The sequence below is a fragment of the Microtus oregoni genome, unplaced genomic scaffold (genome assembly GCF_018167655.1).
Source record: "Microtus oregoni isolate MIOR12 unplaced genomic scaffold, Mior012 000100F_ref0000014, whole genome shotgun sequence".
In the NCBI taxonomy this organism is placed as follows: domain Eukaryota; kingdom Metazoa; phylum Chordata; class Mammalia; order Rodentia; family Cricetidae; genus Microtus; species Microtus oregoni.
This window is the reverse complement of record NW_024544713.1, coordinates 3,345,998-3,362,396: the sequence shown is the minus strand read 5'-3', so window position 1 is coordinate 3,362,396 and position 16,399 is coordinate 3,345,998. Positions and strand designations below refer to the sequence as shown.

Below are 16,399 nucleotides of genomic sequence, written 5' to 3'. Positions count from 1 at the left end.
GGAGCTGGTACACCATTAAAGGCTAGACTTCCATTATATGCATGTACAAAATTCTCAAAAAAGACTTCTTTTTAAAAATATAAAAGAGGAACACGGCATTCTAGAAGGAACTAACGGAAAGATATAGGTTATAGAAAGGGTGGCCATAACACACCCTCATAATTCTTTGCTATCTGTCTTCCCATAAAGAATTTTTTATTGTCTCTTTTCCGTTGTGATATCCCCTGCCCCCCCCCCAAAAAAAAGATTGTCAAGACCATTTTGCAGATGGGAGAATCTGGCCCTTCCAATACTCAAAGAACAAATTCAAACTAACAACCTCAAGGAAAGCCAAGATCTAGAACACATGGTCAGTTATAATCACTAATAGCAACCTGTTAAAAGGTGACCTAGTGGAAACAGAGACCTTACAGAACAACGGTATTAATTTTATGGTAAAACATCAAACAATCCATATCCTTCCAAGCCTTTACAGGTTTCCTGTTTCCATACATAGCATGTCTTAGATCCCAGCCATTTGACTTTGCTATAAGAAGTGAGACCTGAGATTAGTAAACTTCAGCCCCTTGAGAACAGGGAGTACACACTCTGACATTAACAGCTGAAGACTGTACCAGTCCATAATGGTGTTCATACTTCTTCCAAGGAGAGAAACAAAGAAAAAAGGAAAGAAGAATAGTTGATGTAAGGAGAAAGAGAAGAGAATAAGCAAAAATGAAGAGTGGAAGAGATAAGAAGGATCTAGAAGAAGAAAGGATCAAGAGGGGGATATAGAAAATAAAGTAGGTGGAGGAAAAGAAATAGAAAGGTGAAAAAATCACAGCTACATAGAGGTTTGGGGAAAAAGACTTCAAAACTATCCAAGCCAAATCTAGAAAGATAAAGATCAAACAAAGGAAGTGACTTAGGAAAAGGTGAGCAGCAGAGAATGAACCAAAATAAACAAGAGATAGAAGAGAGGTCAAAAGATTAGAAAGGCAGAGATTTAAGAAAAAGGTAGGAGTGAAGCAAAAGAAGGAGATGAAGAGACAGAGAGGGAGAAAGAGAAAAAGAAATGAAAAGACAAGGAGAAAAAGGAATAGAGCAAGAGTGTGGGTCGGGAAAGCTGGGTTAGGCAGCCAATGAGAGAAGAGCAGAGTGAAGGTTGGCACTCACCCTCACAAAGCTGGCCGGAAACCATCCCTCCTCATCGTCGATCTGGCCCCACCACCAATCCTTGTTGGAAGCATCCAAGACTTTGATGACGTCGCCAGCTTTAAATGCCAACTCCCGGTTGGCCATGGTGACGTGATCCCATACTGCCTCAGCACTAACGATGGAATCTCCAGTGATCAGCTTAGGAGACAAAATGAGAATGTGTTCAGTCCATACATCTGACTAGTCTACTTGAGCATTCCCTCACCCCAAATGCTCTACTTATAATGGAAATGCTTACATGTTCCGGTGGTGAGATGTGGCGGTAAGGGGAAATGACACCAACATGCAAGCTATATTGGACTACAAGACAAACAATGCTGTCATTTCTCGATTAGCCAGTGCATGGAATAATCCAGCATGTGAATATGGACAAAGCATCATGCTTTCATCTATTTTCATGAACTCTTCTTCCCAACATGAATACAAACAAACAAACAAAGCTCTATCCATATCTCCTTGGTGCTTTAAAGCAGCCCTGGATCTTTAAAGTAGAAAGGCTAGCATCAATGACTAAAATAAAGTGCAGGCATATTTGTTTTCAATTCTTCATGTTCCTTTCCCTTTTTCCTCCTCCTTGAAACTGACCAATTGAGAGTTGGTAGCATACTATTTAACTCAACCATATGCCTTCCCGTGTGATAAGAGAGTATAGCATTCTTCAAACACAACCGACCCCAGTCCTACAGTTGCTACTCTCACCCATGCTCGATTCCATTTACATAGATCATGGGTATGAAAGAGTATGGCTTCCTTTGCTGTGCACGATGAACTCAATTCTGGCTTAGATGCATAAACAAATTTGTTCAGCGGACCTGTGGTTTAGCTAGGGAGTCCGTGTTGGCTTCATCTGATACATTAAAAAGAAACTGATAATGAAGAACTAAAGACCACTCAGTGAGGTAGAGGGTATGCGCAGTCCTTGATCTTAACCTGGGTGACTGAATTTCATAGAAATCAGGACTGGGCTCCACACACCGGAGAGCAAACATCTATCCATTACCACGTGCACATGAACAAAACACATATAGTCATGACACTCATTTAAGCTCGTAGATAAGGATGGAGTGGGAGTTAGGCCGCCTCTCCTTGGCTACTGACCACGGTTTCATGTTTACTTTCCCCTGAACTATCCCACCTTGTACCTATTGGTCTCCCCGGCATTTGTAGAGGCACAATTTGGAATTAGAGAACATATGGCCTTCCTGGCAAAAAGACTCAAACACTCTCTCTCCATACTCAATTACAGAACATGCCAATTTATAAATAAGTTTTTCCCTGAGCCTATTTGAAGAAGAAACGTCTGCCTGAGGAAATCATAGTTCCATAATACCAAAGATAAAACATTTCAAAGACAGCAGAGCTGTCATCTGAAGAATATTTAGCCTCTCCAACAGACCGATCATATAATACATTGTCCAGAGAATGAATGCTACAGTCCAATCAGAAAATGAATATGCAGAACACTGTACACATATGAACACATACATATAATATACACTGCTTTTATGACTTGGTATACTAATCTCCTAGGCCATGTCTAAGACATACTTCTTTGCTCAGGAGTCTAACCTCTATGCTCTCCACAGCAATCTAGGCACAGGAAAATCTCAGTATGGAAATATCTAACAGGACCTTTTCAAATGTATTTTCAATACCTTGTGCTTCACTGTTCACAAACGGTTTCCTCACCCAGCATAATGCACGGTCTGTACTAAATAAGCTGCTTTTCACTATTGGCCATATTTAAAAAATGAGAAGACTGAGGTTCAGTGAAATAAACTTGTCTTTCTGCCAGTAATAATGAATAAATTACCAAAACAGGTCTTTCAGCCTCAGAAGCATCAAACCATACTACTAATATGGGCTCACTTATACTAAACTTACAAGAATGTCAACATCAAAACAGATGGCCTTAAGGAACTCTGAGGAAGGAGATCTTAATCTCCTCTCTAACAAGATTCATTTTTATGTTGATCTTGTTTTCTTCCAAAGAAAAATAATCAATTTCTGCTAGATCTTGTCTCAGTGAAGAAAGAGAATTGCTAGTTTCTGGTTTTTATAGTTTGAATGTGGGATGCCCCACACAGGTTCATGTGTTTTAGAACTTTATCTCAGTTGGCGGTGCTGTTCTAAGGAATTTATAGAATCTTTGGGACATCAGACCTAAATGAAGGTCACTTGAGGCAGACCTTGAAAATTAAACACACTTCTAATGAAAACCCAAGCTCTCCATGTACTGATCTGCCAAGATAAGAACAAATTGCTATATGCTCCTGCTGCTATAGAGAGAGACAACCCAGCATCCATGCCTTCTTTGCCAAGATAAACTATATCCTTAAAAACCATGCACCAAAATAAATTTCTCCCTTACTTTGTTTCTGTCAAGTATTACATCAAAGTGATGTGAAAAGTAGTCTCAGTAAAATAAATATTTATAGATAAAAACTAAAGATGGGTCCAAACTGAGTGTTGCTAAATTAGCACAATAAACCCAGATAGACCAAATCTAGAGGACCATGAGTGTTTATGGTTTGAACTATATTCCCAGATTCTGATCAAGTGTCTACAGTTTGTTAGCTTTGAATATCAGCCCTCTGTTCAGGACACCATCTATAAAAACAAAATTCAAATGCAGATATAGCCTTTCCCTGGAAAATCTACTTTTAACTTATAAGCTATGCTATGCGGTTCTATACTCCTACTTGCTGCATGAGTTATAAAACCTTGAGCCAAGAGCTGGCTGTTGTGTATGCAGAGGTATGATGAATATAATGAATTCAGAGGGTCTTCAAGCTATAAGAAGCTTCTAAGCACGTTTACCATAAATACCTGTCAGAGTAAAAGAATGTTCTTCTCCCATCTTCTGGGTTTTTTAATAAAAGTAAATTAAATTTGAGCTAAAAACTGGTCATATGTATTCATTTTCTGTACAGAATTAAATTTTAATTTGCTACAAGGTTTTCATACATTATCGTACCCCACACATTCATTTTTCATCCAGCATGCATTCAATGACCTGCTGTGTGCACAGATCTGCTCACTGTGGTTATTCATACTTAAAGACCAAAAAGCCTTTCAAACAACATGAAAATCTACCTTTGATTCTGAACTTTGTTACTTTAGAAAATAGTAGTGATGATATAAGGTGAAAAATGGAAAAGTCAAAGGAACAAAACAAAGTGGAGCTGTCAGCATGCAATAGAAATACAGAGGAGTACCATTTTACAAAAGCCAAACGCAAGAGACTCCAACTATGCAACATTGGACTTCAGTTTCTTCATCTATGAAACAGGATAAAGTCTGCTTCAAAAGGCAAGATTACAGAAAGGGTGGATTAACATGACAAATATACAATGCCTAGAAAGACTTGGACTTAATAGCCTGTAAGACTTCATGGGTAGGAGGCATTCTGCATAGCTCCTGAGATCCACGAAAGGTTTTATGTAGCACTGAAGTATGGTTTAAAAGATAAGTGAATGACATATGCTGAGGGAAATAGCGGGCTACTTGAGGCTGAAGAAGGAGGTTAAGTCATCTGGAGTTATATGTGAAAAGGCTTGGATTTAGTTTGAAGGAAATGAGGTCAAATTGATGGAGGAGATGATCTCAGTTCTAAGTGTGCCTATTAAAATATAAGCAATATTAGGAAATGATGAAGACTTTGAAGGAAAAAAGGTGATGACCAATACACTTTTGAATGTGTTAAACATGGAGGGGAGTTAATTGAATACATAAATATGTTGGGATTTCAAGAGAAGTCGGAGGAAGAGAGAGATGGAAAGTTCTTGGAGAAATTGTAGAAACCAAGAAATTCTGTCTCGGAGGACAGAATTATGAGAAAAAGCCATAAACCTTAAAAGTTAATAACAAAGGGAGACGGGGACTAGAAAAATAGCCAAAGAAACAAACTGAAATAAAGCTGGCAGCAGATCATTGTAAATAAAGCCAAGAAAAGTCATTTGGGAGTGACTCTACCAGGAATTCCATTCTCTATTTTCCCTCTTCTTTCTGCCTCACTTCCCACCAAAAGTCCTGATTGCCAATTGCCTCCACACTTCATCCTGAAATCCCAATATAAAGCAAGGAGATGGTACTTAACTACTCTAGCATGGAAACAGATATTTCTAGGCCATGGAATAGCACTCCTGTGATAGCTAACAAATTAACTTCCAATTCCCAAGGCATGCTGGATGCAGCACCAAATACATATTAGTTCTTCTTGAGATTTACCAATAAGTGGGGCACACAGTGCTTCAATATGTACACTGAAGAGACTCTAGGATATGAGTAAACGGATGAAGGCTTATTTTAATCCAGGAAGTCAGAACTCTCATCTAAGGACTGTCCTTTCATCTCCTGATGATTCATTCTCCCCAGAAATCCCTATGCAACCATGGAGCTTGGTTTCTCTGCCCCCACTGTTCCCTGCCTATGCACAGGGCTTTCATCAGAGGTTGGTAGATGTCTGAGGGTGTTTATGCTCATGTAAAATGTATGCCCAATCGCAGGTTTGCAATGAAGAAGGATAAAGCACCCTAAGATCACAGTCCTCATTCAGTTTTTACGAATTGTATCACTTGTTTTATTCTTTTTGTTCTTTCCCCTTTGTTGAACAATATAACCCCTCCAAAATAGATACTTAATTATTAACCTGACTGGCTACCAGGATATTAAAGTTTAATATCAAGAATCAGAATACATTTAAAAAGTGAACTACTGGGACTGGTGAGATGGCTCAGCAATTAAGATCACTGGTTGCTCTTCCAGAAAACCTGGGTTTGATTCCCAGCCCACATGGAGGTCCACAATCATCTGCAATGCCAGTTTCAGGGGTTCCAAAGTTCTATAATCAACTCCACCGGCACCAAGTGCACACATGGTATACATATCAACATGCAGGTAAAAGACCCACATGTATAAAATAACTTTTTAAATTTAAACACAAACCACTATGTGTTGTAAAGAATAACAAATGTTCCAACTGTTGTTATGGTAACTGTGCAAGGTCTGCCTTCTAGAAATATACATAGGAGGAAAAGGAAGGCTATGGAGGAAGGCTGTTACCTCCCTATGACGTTTTATTTGTCCTTTTCCCCTCAGATGGCCCGTTTTCTCAATGCCTAAGCATGAACAAGAGTTAAGTTCCATTTCCTGATTTTCTCTAAGTTATATTTGAGACAAGCCAGGATTTTATGTTCTCTTAGAGTAGATAAGCTATCCTTTTAAAACAGTTTTGTAAATAGATGCTGACTGTTTAGCCAAAAGTGTTAATGAACAACCATCCCAGTTTTTTGACAAATTATAACCCAGGCTGCTGCAACAACACCTAAGAACCACCATAGTATATAAAAGGGGCTCCAAATGGCTACTGGAAAAATCTTGCCAGTAATCAAACTCTCTCTCTCTCTCTCTCTCTCTCTCTCTTTGTCTGTCTCTCTCTGTGTGTGTCTGCAGGTACACTTTATTTTACTCTTTTATTTGTGTCTGTGGTAGTGTATGCATATGTGCATATGTGTGGGGGTGTCTGCAGATGCCAGAAGAGGGTGCTGAATCACCTGGTACTGAAGTTACAGTATGAGCTCTTACCTGCTGAGCGATCACCCCTGACCGTGTACCTTACTGTGACATAGGGTCTCTTAGTGAACACGAAGCTAATTTAGTTCAAATGGCTAGACAGCAAGTCTTGGGGACCTCCTGTCTCCACTGCCATAGGAATGAGATTACCAGTGTGTGGCACAGAGCCTGACCTTTAACACAGGTGCCTCATATATAACTCCGTCCCCCATATTTACACGATAAGGACTTTACCAACTGAGTCATCTACCAAGCCCTCTGTCTAAAATTTAATCAGTCAAATGGCACACTGAAATTAAATGTGATCCATCAATTCCCTCTCACTTTGGGCATCCTGTTGCGATAAATACTTTATTTCTTCAAAGGATAAAGGACAAAGATTTCATTTTCTGCAGTTTATTTCTTTTTACCCTTTCCTTGGGCTTAATGGATGTCTTTTATGGACCATTGCTGAGGAAAATGAGAACCCATGCAGAGACTAGATGACATTACATTAAAGCATAGGCTTCTGCCTGCATTTTCCCAGAATGGCTAGGAAAACTGAGGAATGGGTTTTGCATTTTAGCCTTTGGCTGCTCCATAAAAAAAAAAAAAAAAACAAGCCGGGCGGTGGTGGCGCACGCCTGTAATCCCAGCACTCGGGAGGCAGAGGCAGGCGGATCTCTGTGAGTTCGAGACCAGCCTGGTCTACAAGAGCTAGTTCCAGGACAGGCTCCAAAACCACAGAGAAACCTTGTCTCGAAAAAACCAAAAAAAAAAAAAAATCAATAGATATTTTAATTTTTGTTCTCTGCTTAGGTGACCAGAGAAGTCATTCCTTATCATAACATTTGCTCCCATATGCCTCCAGTTCCATCCTTCCAAATGCCTGTTTTCACCTTCAATGAAACATAAAATTTGTCATATTCCTTTCCTTCCTAAGTTTTCCTACTTTACAAAATTCCACTTTACTTACTTCTTTCTTCTGTATATCTCCCGGTCAGATCAAGCTTTCTTCACCTCCACTATCCCTTCTTAGATCTGGTCCTCATCACCTCAAGCTGCCTTCTAACTACTATCCCTTCTTAGATCTGGTCCTCCTTCTAACTAGTCTTCTACCTCCCACATTTCCCTCTTCAAGTTACTGTAAGGAGTAGCTTGATGTATTTTTTAATTTTCCTTACTGATATCACTCATGAAGATTTAATAACTCCCTATCATCAATCTCTAAAAACTTTGTGTAAGTTAGTCCCATCTCTGAATCCAATCCTTGTCTCTAACTGGGCAGGAACCTTCTTTTTTTCCTTTTCTTCATGTGATTCTTCGGATTAAGCCCAGGATCTTACATATACTAAGCAAGGTGCTCTACCACTGAACTACAATCCCACCCTGGATTGCCAAATTGGATTTTATAGCAAGGTCCAAGCCTACATTTGTGCCTGTGATGTAGTCATACTTTATAGCCATGCTGCTTCTTCCTATGTGATTTGGGTCACCTGCTCTTTATTCCTTTCACAGATAACTCCTCTCCCTTTGCCACTTTTAGTCATTTCTACCGAGAATAAAATGTAAATAACAACTAGGAGAAGTTAAAATTGTAAAGCAGAGTATAATTCTACAAATAACATCACTTGTGTAGTGGCTATAAAACATCTACTTAATCTACAATAAACTGCATTGTTATTAACCTCTTTCTCAAACTTCTGTGACTAACATGAGTCCTAAAAACTAGACAATCTCTCCAGTGGATCAGTAAGGGGGTTGGCATTTCTGTCAGGTGGTAAAACACAGTATGTGGACAAATAATCTATTCATACAATATGTATCCAAGTGGCTTACAGGCTTGTTAAATTGAGTTAGCATCTAATTTTTTTTGCAGTTTTACACTGGATTTTGTTACAGCTCAACAAATGTATCTTGCATAAGAGAAAGAAAAAGAGATGACAGGCACGAAAAACCCACTTTTAATGGAGGGAACAATGACAACTGTTGCTTTTTACTTCTTTCTAGGACATTGAGACCTGCTTGCTTCCGTCTTCAATCTGCTTGTTGCTAGAGGCAAGCCAGAGGAGCTCAAAGAGTGCCAAGTCACTTAGGTAACCTAAAACGATCTTAAAATCCACAGTCGAATTGTAAGTTATTTTTCTTGGGTTACTATGAATAGTTCTTGGGGTTTCAGTTTTCCCCAGTCTGTGATTTGAACTTCAGTCTTGGAGTTTCCTGGCTAAAAAGCCCATAGGCTTCCAGAAGGGTAGGAGGAGGGGGCTAGAACTGCATGAAGAATTTGTCCTCTGTACCCACCCACATGCATAGCTCTATAATCAACACCATAGCCAGAGGGTGTGTGGGCAAGGCAAAGAGAAGAAGTCATTTTTTTTCATCCATTTGACAGATGTCGTGTTAAAAATCTTGCTGGGAAAAGAGGATTGTAGGTGGGGGGAGGAAAGGAGGAAGAGCCAGGTTGGAACAGAAACTAATGGATCCAATGTCCAAATGTGACCATCTGGCTAAGGTGGCTAGAACAAGAACATCATTTATTCAACATAGTAATGCCTACATCTAGAGAACAGAGAGGAGAAACATATTTCAATACACTTAAATCACCTTAACGTCTACTTGATATGATCTCCTAAGACAAAAGTTTAAGTTCGTGACCTTGGTATTCATTTCCAAAAAGAATGTGTCTGCTGCTCGAAGAGGAAACTGCATTTAAACAGTCCATCAGAAAGTAAAAGATGCTTTCCAGTGGCTCCTCAGTTTCCCTCTGCCTATAGACTTCGGAGAGAAAAAAGCAACTCCAACCCGGGTCAAACACCTAGTCCTTGTCAACAGTCTTCACGGCCAGTAGACCATGTTTCTCCTGACACAGTCCCAGGTTTCTGGCAAGCATTCAGTGAATGGTAGACGGCAGAGGGCTTGGGACATTTTAGTGCACAAAGACTGAACATAGCGGACAATGATGACTCCTGAGAACTCAAGAACAATGGCAATGGGTTTCTGATCCTACTGCACACACTGACTTTGTGGGAGCCTAGGCAGTTTGGATGCTCAACTTACTAGACCTGGATGGAGGTGGGTGGTCCTTGGACTTCCCACAGGACAGGGAACCCTGATTGCTTTTCGGGCTGGGGGGGGGACTTAATTGGGGGAGGGGGAGGGAAATGGGAGGCGCTGGCGGGGAAGAGACAGAAATCTTTAATAAATAAATAAATTAAATTAAAAAAAAAAAGACTGGGTCAGGCCTCAGGCACTGAAACTGCTTGCTCTGACTTCCCCTCAAATCTTGCTAAAGATTTAGAAGGATACATTATCAAAACCTAGACTTCAACAGAATACAAGAGAAGCAAAATCAAGCCTACTCTCAGGAACCTAGAGAAATTGCACTAGGTCTATGTCTGCCAAAAAAAATGGTTGGGCTTAAATAAAAGTACTTCAAATAGGTCAGTCAAACTTATATAAGGCATATGCCTGTCTGGACTAGGTAGAGGGTGTCAGGGTGGAGAACGTACAGGATCCAGGGACACTGATTACGGGACAGAGCATCTAATAAGGTTCTAGGGCTCAAAGTTGCTCTTTTTGACTTAGGGTGGGGCTCAAGAGCCTGAAAATCAGTGGGTCCACATACAAGTGATTATAATAGGAGACCCTTAAGAGCTATTAGAACTAATTCAGCCCTCTATTTTACAGGTAAGAAAATCAAGGCTCCAACAAGAAAAGGTTCCCATGGTGTTAATTCAGTGAACAGCAGAGCTAACATTAGAAACTAAGTCTGAATCTTTTACAAGAATGGCTGGCATTTGTTTTTGTTCTATATACCTCTGTTGTCAAAAACTAGAGTTTAGTTCTTTAACTGTATGTTAATCATAGATATTTAATCATACATCAATGTGTTTTATTATCATAATTTTACCATTTACATGTGCCCCATACTATTATATTGTAAACCTCGAATGTAACAATACAAATTATTTTAAAAAATGAATGGAAGGAGGAAGAAGAGACTTCAGGAAAACAGGGAGGAAGGAGATTTTTAAAAAGAGACAGAAAGCCCCAGGCAGTGGTGGCACAGGCCTTTAATCCTAGCATTCAGGAGGCAGAGGCAGGTGGATTTCTGTGAGTTCAAGGCCAGCCTGGTCTACAAGAGCTAGTTCCAGGGCGGCCAAAGTTACACAAAGAAACTCTGTCTCAAAAAGGAGAGAGAGAGAAAGATAAAATACATAAGACATGAAAGCAAAAATGGGGCCATTGGAGTGCAGTGGGGAATCAGATGCATGAGAAGAGAAGGGGTGGAAGAGCAAATAAATTATGAAAATGCATAATAAAAGTACATTTTCAAAAATTTAAAATAGACTATATTAAACCCATTAGCTAAATACTACTTGATACAGTATACACTCCATAAAATCTACTAATCAATAAAATGGCAAGATCAATGAGATTAAGCAACTAATATACCAAGAATTTCTAGACCTGCACTCACTGGTACAGCCTTCCACCCTACACTGGTCACCTCTCAGCTGCTTTCCAGGGACCCTGATTTTTTATCCTGACCTCTTTCCCTCTTCTTGGGACTCCTCAGATCATAGGTCCTTCCTTCCAGGAACCCTCTGGAAAACCATCTGAGCTTCCAAGTATAGCCCCCTCCACTCTGATGATTTTGACTGTTTCCCAGGGATCATAGTATCCTACCATCTACTGCCCATCTATCTCTTTGGAATTGGCCAGATCATAGACTGGCTGCTCTCAACTGGAGACCCTTTAGTCTACCCAATAGCACAGAGACAGGGGTTACCTACCTGTGTTTTCCCTGACACAACCTCTTAGTTGTTTTCTGTTTACCAGAAATCATAACCTCCTCCTAGCTCCTCTCCCTCTCTTTAGGACTAGCCAGATCATAGATCTGACCCAACCAGAGGCTCTCTAGCACTCTTACATGGCATAGAGATACAATAAGCTATTTGTGGTACTCAGCACAAGTACCACATTCCAGTCAACCCATGGCAGTAGGGATGGGATGGGGTGGGGGTACAACAGATCTATCCTCCAGGCCCAGGACAAAGGACACATCTTGTTCTACAACACAATCTAGTAAGTCTACCTGATCCTACACTGCCTACACCATTTTGAATTCTTACATTACTCTGAGTCTCATAAGGACTCCAGCCCAAATTAGTGAGCCTCTTCTGTACACTTCACAACTTCCAGGTTTGTGTCTGGTGGTCCATCCTATGGACCAGCATAGCCTGTTGTGTCCACATGAGATCCACATTCAATGAAAGAAGCACATATGCCCAGGTCTCATTTGAAAAACAATATGAAAAATCAAGACAGTATGTCGTTTCCCCAAATTCACTAGCCCAATGGAAATGTTCTACAATGAGAATTACCTAGATGAACCAAAGGACACAGAACTTAAAAGGACAGTCATAATATTGATCAAAGAATTCACGGAGTTTAAAGAAGACACAAATCAAAGGCTCAGTAAACCTAAAGAGAGTGAATTCAAAGAGAATGCTTTATCAATACCCAAGAAAATACAAATATAAGTATAAATGAAATGGTAAAGACAATCCAGGACTGAAAACCAAATCCAATAAAGAGACAGAAATGTTGAAGAGAAACTGAAGTTGAAATTAAGGTGAAAATGAAAAACTCAATAACAAAATTGAAGACTCAGGGGAAAGTATTGCCAGTAGAATGGATCAAGTAAGGCATGAAATAGACCATAAAGCAAAAAAATATACAAAATTAAACACACACACACACACACAGAGGGGGCAGGGAGGAAAGGAATGTTCAGGAAATGTGGGACACCATGAAAAGAAAAAAATCTTTAAATTATAGGCACAGATGCAGAAGAAGAATCCCAGGTCAATAGTAAGATTGTCTAGAGGAATTATCTATTTACCTAAAATCACATTTAATACATGTAAGTCTGTATATCCATATACTTAAAAGTCCATGTATTTTCATTTGGGTGGCTAATGCTCCCAGTAAGATGCACAGACTATGTAACAGCAAACCCAACACCAAGCATAGGTAGTTCTCTTTTGACATGTTAGTAAAGGTTGTCCAAGACACTCCCAAAACATTCTAAGTTCTTGCTGTTGCCATTTGTTGTCTCACAGAGGTTGAAATAAGTCCCTATTGCTGAAGACATCCTGCACTTCAGACACAGGGCCCAGAGTTCCCTAGGCTGGAACTTACCCAAAAGCCTCCCTGAGGACTAGCTTTCATAGTACAGTAAGATGTCATTCAACCTACTAAAGGAGGGAAGCAGTCAGCAATCCTACCCAGCTATGATGCCTATGAACCACAATAACCACCAGAAAGATAGGGTAACCCTTAAGGGTGCAACAGTGTCACAAATATCAATAACCAACAACTACAAGAGGCGAATTATGCCTGGTACTGGAAAACATGGCCAACTACCTGGGGATAGTGAGGTCATGGATTTTGGAAGAGAATGTACAACTATCACATTACTAAACCAACATAATTCCTTATTACATTCTAACTATTTATCCTTTTACTCATACATAAGTATAGGTCTCACCTATCATCAAGAAAACATCCCTTTCCAAAAGGCAGAGATACAGCTACAACACAACTAACTGTACCAGAGGCTCAGAGATCACAGCAGAAGAGGGGGCAGAAAGAGTATAAGAACTGGAAGAATTGGAAGTTTGCTGTGAGATTGCATCTTCTAGAAATGTCAGAGAAGCTACAGCAATAAATCTCATCAACATGGTTACCTAAACAAGATCTCAACATGGACACCAAAACAAGCTAACATGAAAGGAAAAAAATCTCATGGGGCCCCAACACTAAACAAAGAACTATAAGCAACTAAGGAATGCTGAGAGTGGAAGAAATAATCTTTCCAGGAGAGAGGCCCCAAATTGGTTATCCAATGCCAAGTGATCATATACAAAGAAGTAACACTGTATGAACTGAGTCATTTGTATTTATATGTATTAGTAATACACACGCACACACACAGCAAGAATGAAAAAAAAAGAGGCCATGTTTTGAGACAGTACATGAAAGGGGTTGGAGGAAGAAATGTGAAGGGGAAATGTAATTCAATTTTAATTTTAAAAAAATTGAGAAACAGAAAATTTAAAAGAAGTGCCATGGGGGTGGGTAAAGAGCTCTGGAGATGGGAATAATGAGATACAGGTGTTATGAAATGGAAAATGAAATATGGGTGCTATAATTGGGGCAGGATAATGGAAGACAATAGAGGAAGAACAAATAGCACTAAGGATTTTTGAAACCATAATGAATATTAGTTTATGCTTACCTAAAATTACATATACTACATATAACTATACACACACATTTTAAATAAAGTTATGTTAGTTGGGATGATAATCTAGAACTAGTAACTAACAAAAACCCCAGTATCAGGCATGAGAAACTTCAACCTCCTTTTGAGTTGTTGATCAGAGTAGTCCAAGCGATTCCTAAAACAATATAGGCTACGGCTGTTTACCTTGATGCTTTCCAGAATTTGACGACTGGTCCCTATACTGGAGACACTATACTCATAGAATTTTAGCTGGATCTGAGCTGAAAGATTATTGAAAGTAATCAATAATCCTACCCAACTGTGACACTTACGAACCAAAAACATGACCAACAAGGAAAATATCCTTAAAGGTATAATAGTGCCATTTACATCTTGCTGGTAATGAAATGCTTTCTCATTGAACATAATACCCCTTCAACAGGAAGAAAATCATGCCTGGTATTGAAAATTTAGCCAACTACCAAGGGTCAGTGAGATCATGGATCTTAAAGAAGAACCTACTACTGGCACTTTACTAATATAATTATAATTATATAATTATTACATTAAAGAATGACACAGTCAAATGCAAAAAGTAACTGACTTTGGGGTGATCAGCTCCAAATAATATATCTGCAACTGATACATCCTCCATATAAGGCTCAGAGAACATGATGGAAGGAATACAAAGATTATAAGAGCCTAGGACTAAGAAGCCTGCTGTAAGACTGTGCGTTGTTTAGATGTAAAACGGTAAGCTGGACCCATGAAATCTCAACAATATAGTTGCCCAAATAAGACCTGAACAATGACACCAGTAGACATACCAGTGTGTATGAAGGAAATGTCATAGAGCCATCCCTAGATGAAGAGCTATAGGCAATTAACGACCATCGAGAGAGGAAGGAATACCCTAAATGGTTATCCAATACCAAGTGCTGAGCCCTAAAAACATACATCAAACAACACTAAATTGATTCCGCCAGTTGAATTTACATATTTATTTGCATATTATATGTAACAGTAATTAAAAAGAAGAGGTAATGTATTTGAGAGGGGGCAGGAGGCAGGACATGGAAAGGGTTGGAAATGGTGAGGAAATTATTTAATTATAAACTCAACACAAACATTTTTATTGTCTAATATTTTTCCACAAGCAAATAAGTTTCACGTAGGGGATTATCACTTTAGATATTTCTGGTAGTAGTTTCTTCACAGTTCTACACACATTATCCCCTCATTACTATAGCCAGTCCTTGCTTTGTCCTCTTTTCCAGCTCTCAGATAGATCCGACCCTTCTATGGATTGAGGAGTATGAACATCTCAGAATGAAGGCTGAATACAGACACCCCAGAATCTTCCTCACAACCAGAAATGTAGTCTTAGAAATTTCTAACTCAAATTCAATCTGAAATGCAACTGCTAGTTGAAAAACAAATGAAATAAGAATAGGCTATGTACAAGTCTGGCCTAATTATTTACCGTAATAATTTGGACAATCCCACCACCTGAATTAGGTTACGTGATTATCAACTTGACAAGACATGGAGTTTTCTAGACCAGTCTCCAGGTACACCTATAAGGGATTATTTAGATTTAGACAGCCTCTAGGCATATTTTGGGAGAATGTCTTGATTAGAATCATTAAGGGGAGAAGACCTACCATGAATGTGGGTAAGACCTTTCCAAAATCCAGTGTCTTAGTCTATATAAGGAGAAAGCTAGATGAACACATCCATTGCCTTCTGCTTCCTGATTATGTAAGACATGTGATCAGTTGCTTTAAGCACCTGTTACCTTGACTTCTCCACCATGATGGAATATACCCTTCAACTGTGAGCACAAATCAACACTTTCTCACTGAAGTTGCTTTTAGCAGGTGTAGTGGTATGAATGAAAATGGCCCCATAGGCTCATATATCTGAATGCTGGGCCCACAGTTGGTAGACTGCTCACGAAGGATTAGGAGATGTGGCATTGCAGGAGGAGGTGAATCACTGGGAATGAGCTTTGAGGTTTCAAAAATCTACACCAAATCCAGTCTCATGTCTCTCTCTGTCTCCTGCCCACAGATCTGGATGTAAAGTCTCAGCTACCGCACCACTACAATGCCTCCCTGCTCCCATGTTTGCCCTATGATGAAAACGAGCTAACCTTCTGGTGAGCAAGCGCCTAATTAAATCCTTTCCTTTATAAGTTGCCTTGGTCATGGTGTCTCTTCACAGCAATAGAACAGTGATTAAGGCAGCAGGGTACTTTATCACAGCAATAGAAAAGCAAATAAGACAATCTACTTTAATGAAAAGATGAGGTTGTCTTTGAGCTATTCTGCTATCTTGATATTTTAAGCAGAT

At 39.4% G+C, this 16,399-nt stretch overlaps 1 protein-coding gene across 5 annotated transcripts in view; it reads right to left on the bottom strand.

The window, feature by feature from the left end:
• The window catches only part of LOC121443115 (rho guanine nucleotide exchange factor 9), a 142,602-nt gene that overhangs the window by 94,070 nt on the left and 32,133 nt on the right, over positions 1–16,399 (bottom strand). For all 5 annotated transcript variants that reach the window (XM_041644794.1, XM_041644795.1, XM_041644797.1 and 2 more), the window contains exon 2: positions 1,156–1,335. In XM_041644794.1, the coding sequence (XP_041500728.1) occupies positions 1,156–1,335 (180 nt within the window). The remainder of the gene's footprint in view (positions 1–1,155; positions 1,336–16,399) is intronic.